General features: G+C 35.2%; 1 protein-coding gene across 1 annotated transcript; it reads right to left on the bottom strand.

Moving 5' to 3' along the window:
- Positions 1–1,610: 1,610 nt before the first annotated feature.
- On the bottom strand, positions 1,611–3,030 carry LOC114943596 (uncharacterized). The gene has a single exon (XM_029319251.2). It carries the CDS (start codon positions 2,870–2,872, stop codon positions 2,117–2,119), a length of 756 nt encoding a protein of 251 aa, XP_029175084.2. The 5' UTR covers positions 2,873–3,030; the 3' UTR covers positions 1,611–2,116.
- Between the last annotated feature and the right edge of the window lie 2,954 nt (positions 3,031–5,984).

Raw genomic sequence — 5,984 nt, 5'->3', positions numbered from 1 at the left:
TTTACTGAATTTTTCTGATAGTATAATTTTTTCTTTTTCTTTGATCTTCTTATAGTATATTTTATTTTTCAGTTTTAGTCTATTTTTGTCAGTCTGTAAATCTTTGTTTTGTTTTTGATCTTTCAGAATTTCTTCTAGGTTTATTAAATTCACGATTTTTAAGTCTTCCTCTTGATTCTCATGTGCCTCCAGCACAGGATTTCTACTTAAACAGTCTGCCTCCAAGTTATTCTTACCCGGGTGGTATATTATTTCCATATCATATTGTGCTAAGTAATACGTTAGATCGCCTAATTCTTCGTCTGGTCTTGCTTTGATGTTAAGTTTTTCTAGTGGTTTATGATCTGAAAAGACTTTGAATGATCTGCCCATGAGCCAGTGTTGCCAGTATTTTACTGCTTCTTTTATTCCTAGGCATTCTAGGTATATAGCCTTCTTTTTTTTTGGGCTTCGTTTAGCTTCTTCGAGAAATACGCCACCGGTTTTTCTATTTCTTTTCCTATTTCTTCATCCAGTTGTGGTTGTTTTAGTATAGCTCCTACACCTTTCAAGCATGCATCCGTGTAAATATGTATTGGTAGATCTGGATCGAAAATAGTTAAAACCGGTTGAGTGCAAAGAATGTTTTTTATTTTTTTAAAGGCTTCTTGGCAATCTTCCGACCAGACGAATCTTTGTCCTTTTCTTAATAGTTTGTGCAGTGGGTCCAGTATTATGGAATTATGTGGCACGTATTCATTGTAAAAGTTAATTTTTCCTAAGAACTGGCGAATGTGTTTTTGTGATTGTGGCACAGAAAAATTTTGTATTGATATTAGATTATCTTTTATTGGGGAGACTGAGTTATTTTTTATCTTGTGACCTAAGTACTTGACTGAATTTGATGCGAAAGTGCATTTAGAAAATTTCAATCTAAAGCCCTCCTTCATTATTGCGTCTAGCAATTGTGTTAAATGGTCAATATGTTCATCGAATGATTTTGAGAAAATCAAGATATCGTCTATGTAGTTTACTGTAAAGTTTGAGAGATTGTGTTTTCTCATTATGTTGTTCAGGATTCTTTGAAAAATAGCTGGCGACGTCTTTAGGCCAAATGGCAAGCAGGTCCACTGAAAGTGTCCTTCTTGGGTTATAAATCCTGTTTTTCTTCTATCTTCCACCCGTAGTGGGATTGACCAGAATGCCGAGTTTATGTCGAGTTTGGAAAAATATTTGCAGTTTCTTGTTTTTGTCACTAGGTCCTCAATCAATGGGAATGGTTGTGATTGAGGGATAATTATTTTGTTCAGATCTCTAAAGTCGATGCATAATCTTGATCTTCTATCTTCGTCCTTTTTATATGCTAGCGTCACTGGGGCAGCAAAAGGACTGTATGATTCTTCTATCAAGTTTCTTTTTAACAGCTCCGCAATTTGTTGTTCTATTTCTTTTTTATCTTTGATTGTACATCTATATGGTCTCTTGCTGCAATACTTATCTATCATTAAATCTATTCTTGCTTCATAATCTTTTACTGTGCCAATGTCGTATTTGTCCTTGGCAAATAATGTATTGTATTTTTCTATAAGATTTTCTATTTTTAATTTTTCGTAGTGATCTAGGTGGTTTATTGAGATTTGTAAATTATCTGTATCTACATGTTCATTAAAGTTTATTTGTTGTAGCTTGTCATCTTGAAATTTACAAGCTTCTTTATGGTTTCTATCCTCTTTCTTTGGATTTTTGTTTGTGGTATTAAGAGCATTTGTATTTCTTTTGTCTGTTATGTCAGGAATTTTTTGTTCTATTTTTAAATTCTCATTCTGTATTAATCCAAATTTTTTTATACAATCCAGTCCGATTAGAAATTCATAATTGAAATTTTTGTTATTTATTACAAAAACGTCTATTTCTTTTTCTATATTAAGAATTTTTGCTTTTATTGTTATCATGCCTTCGGTTTGGTTCACACCATTAATCGTTCTTAAGTTTACTTTTCTTATATTGTTATTTTTATCTTTTCTTAGATTCAGTATTCTAGAGTTTATTAATGAAACATTCGAGCCTGAATCATATATCCCAGTTGCTTCCAATGTCTCATTTAGTAATATCTTGAGTTCGATCAATGGTGGAATTATTAGTTTTTTTGCTCATTGCAATTTAGTTCCATTTCTAGGACGGCGTTATTGACATTTTTTATTTTGTTTTCTTTATCTTTGAACCAACATGCTGATTCCGGGTGATAACGTGTGCCTTTGTTATTGTCTTTACAAATTTTACATGGTGTTTTTTCTTTTATGTTATCAGTCTTGTTCTTCTTGATTTCAAATCTGTTTTTATTAACCAGGTGTTCCAGTTTGCCTAGTTCGTTGTAAAGGTCTTCAGTTTCGTTCAGAGTTTCTCTGTCAATCCTATCAGATATAAAGTTTGGTAGACCGGCTGCGATGAGATCTATCAAAGTTCCTGTGTCTATTGATTTTCTTACTTCTAATAATAATTTTTCTTTTTTTATGGCATAATCCAACAGAGGACCTGATTGGAATTTGAATGAGAGTGCATATCTTATTGGGATCCACCCTTTGTTTGCAAATGTTTCACAAAAGTTTTTTTTCCATTCTTTCCATTCTGATTGTACTGTAAATTTTATCAGCATGCAGCTGTACCAATCTACACACGCTTTTTCTAGAAAAAATTTTAAAGTTTCGATCTTCTTTCTATCTTCATTTATCTCAAAACGTTCGCACTCTCTTTCAAATTCATTTATCCATTGGTGGGCATTGGAGGTTTTTCCAGTGAATTTTTCAAGCATAAAATCCTGTGCTATTTTTCCTAGATTTTTTATTTCGGATTTTTGTTGTTTCTCTTCCATTAATTTCTCCAATATTTTTCTCATTATTTCCTCTGAAGAACTAGGTTCAGATGCCGTAGTAGTTTTTTTCTCTGTGATTTCTTCTAAATAATAATCGCCAAATTGTAAGTTTTCTTCTTCATCCAAATACACTTTAGTTAAGGTTTCTGATAAACCAATCCATACTTTTCTTGATTGGTGTCTTTTTTTTAATGAATTCTTCACTTTAGCAAATATTTGTGTTTTTATCAGCTCTGTATGTAAATGTGCTGGCTGATATTCCTCTGGGAAGCCGAAAGAACGATCATCGGGTGTTCCTATTGAGGTTAAGCACAATATGTTCGATTTTCCGTCTGTTGATCCTCTTACCATAAAGTCGAATCTTAACTTCTCCATTTTGTATAAATTTTCAACAAGAATGTTGTTTTATAATGCGTCTATAACTCTCTTATTCGGGAATAGTCAAAATAAGATATCGAATAGTTTCTCTGAAAAACAAAGTTTGTAAATTTTTTTTATTAATTCAAACTTAAAAGACTATTTACAACCCTCACCTGAAAAACAAAGAAACAACATTCAATGTTTCTTATTCACTGATTCTATTATAATAACACTTTGTCAAATTAAATTTTATTCACCGTATTTTCTCTCCACGTGGGTTTCTCTTTTCTAACCTCTATTAATTTTTCTTTGCACATCTAGATGCCCGTATTACCGACCGTTTTACCGGGAGATTTTAAATTAATCCGAGGAAATGTAATGGAATTTCCTTACATATATATATATATATATACACACACACACACACACATATATATATATGTGTGTGTGTGTGTGTGTGTGTGTGTATATATACAGGGTATCCCAAAAAGATTGGAACACTGAAAAATCTCGAAAAGTATATGTTTTACAGAAAAAAGTTTTAGACAAAAGTTATAAAAAATCTATTCATTGATCTGATCAGTTTGACCTTGGACAGTGTTACCAAGGTCAGAATAAGGTTACCTTAAATTTCTTAGATGGAATCCTATAGTTTTTATTACATATTCTTGTAGCTTATCTCGAGGGCTTTTCAAAACACTATAATAAAATTATTTTTCATAAAGTGCTCTTTAAGTTATAAAGGTTAGAAGCTAACAATTTTTTGACATAAAATATATCTTTATAAAATATTCCATTTTCGATAATCATACCTACTTTTTTGCACAGTATAATAAAAAATCAATTTATTAAAGAAAACAGATAATTGAATATGTAATATTCAATATGCAGCAGCATACTTTTTTTTATAAGCAACTATGTGTTTTTTTACACCAATTCATTGGTCTCATTATTCCGTGCAAAAAAGATATGATTACCGAAAATGGAATATTTTACAAAGATATTTTATATTTTATGTCAAAAAATTGTTAGCCTTTATAAATCAAAGAGTACTCCATAAAAAATAATTTTATTAGTGTTTTGGAAAACTCTCCAAATAAGCTACAAGAATATGTAATAAAAATTATAGGATTCCATCTAAAAAATTCAAAGTGACCTTATTCTGACCTTGGTAATGCCGTCCAAGGTCAAACTGATAAGATCAATAAATACATTTTTTATAACTTTTGTCTGAAACTTTTTTCTGTAAAACATATATTTTTCGAGATTTTTCAGTGTTGCCTTTAATGATCATCAATGACGCTTGGAAGACGAATTTTTTGAGTAATGAGGATTATTTGTCTTTCACCATTGGAAGCCTTATACATTTTATTAATATCTACCAAATTTTTCCCAAACACTTTCGATTTTTTCTTGGGATAACGCCTCGACGAAATGCGTCAACGTCGTGATTCAAATTTATCGGAATCCTTCCTTGAGGGACTACCTGATCCAATGTTTCGCTTGTAAAGGCAAGGCAAATTAATGTTCTACGTTTCCTAACAAGTTTCTGATTATATAAGTTTCTTGATTTAAAATGTGCTATATTTAAATCATTATTATTTTTTTCGTTCAAGTCACACTTCACAAGCAAAAAACTGCATATACGTGATGTATTTGACTCGACTCTACTGCCATTACTTTGAAAACAAATACTTTCTCTATTAACAAATTGGAACTCTGGAATTACTAGTATATTTTTCATTTTCAGACTAGGGTGAAATTTTTGAGGAACCTTCTTTTGAACATGGCTTGACTTTCATTTTTATGATTTTGTATATAGGGTGAGAGAGGACGAATTATGGTAAGAAGAAGACGAATAGGCGAAGGGTTAAAGAGAACGGAAAAGGTTTAGAAGGACTTACAAGGTGAAAGAGTTAGAACTTGTGAGAGAGGACGAACGAGGGTGAAAGATGACTCAAGACTGTGAGAGCGAACTAAAAAGAGGGTGAATATTACAAAGATGTTTATAGAGGACCGAAAGATTTGTGAAATATGCTAAAGAGGATGAGATAGGGCGAAAGATTTGATAAAGAATGACCTCTTTTTCGAGCTACGCCATATAGTTAACTAGTTTCAATATTGCCGCCCTAGTTTGCATGCATTTTGCTACCTACTTAACTCGTGTTAAGATATGCAAGCCAGAGAGTAAAGATGTTCCGAACTCTTTTTTCCCTATGCCGCAATAGTTTTCTGGTCCTGACCTCTTTTCCCCTCCGCCGCCCCCTGTTGCCCGCCGGTTCGCGCGCCTCCCCCTTTTGCTTCTCGTCCTCCCTCGTGTTCGCCCCGCCTGCCAGCTGGTTCCCTCTATCCTCCCGCTTGTCCCCCTTCCGCCCCGCTCTCCCCTCGTCCCCCCCTCTGTTGCTCTGTCCTTCCCTCGTTTCCCTCTGCCTCCCTCTTTTGCCCTCTTTTCTCCCTCCGTCCCTCGTTTTCTTTCTTCCGCCCGACGGTCTGCCGCGGCCCCCCGCGGGTGCGCGGCCGCCAGCCGGTGACCGCGTCCGCCCTGGGGTGCGCTGGCCTGCCCGCGGTCGCGCGCCTACAAAGCCCGAGGGTGCGCGCGTCCGCCCGCTGGTGCCCGCAGGAACGATGGTGCCAGAAGGACCCCAGAGGGTGACCCAAGGGCGAAGCGGACGACTAGGGTGAACGAGGCCCCCAGCGGGAACCGCGGCCGCACGCGGTTGACCGATGCCGAAAAGCGGGTGAAAGAGGGGCGAACTGAGGGGTGGGAGTGGGGGTG

This window comes from Nylanderia fulva, unplaced genomic scaffold (genome assembly GCF_048542155.1).
Source record: "Nylanderia fulva isolate GAGA-0341 unplaced genomic scaffold, ASM4854215v1 Scaffold461, whole genome shotgun sequence".
Classification (NCBI taxonomy): Eukaryota; Metazoa; Arthropoda; class Insecta; order Hymenoptera; family Formicidae; genus Nylanderia; species Nylanderia fulva.
This window is presented reverse-complemented; position numbering and strand designations above follow the sequence as displayed.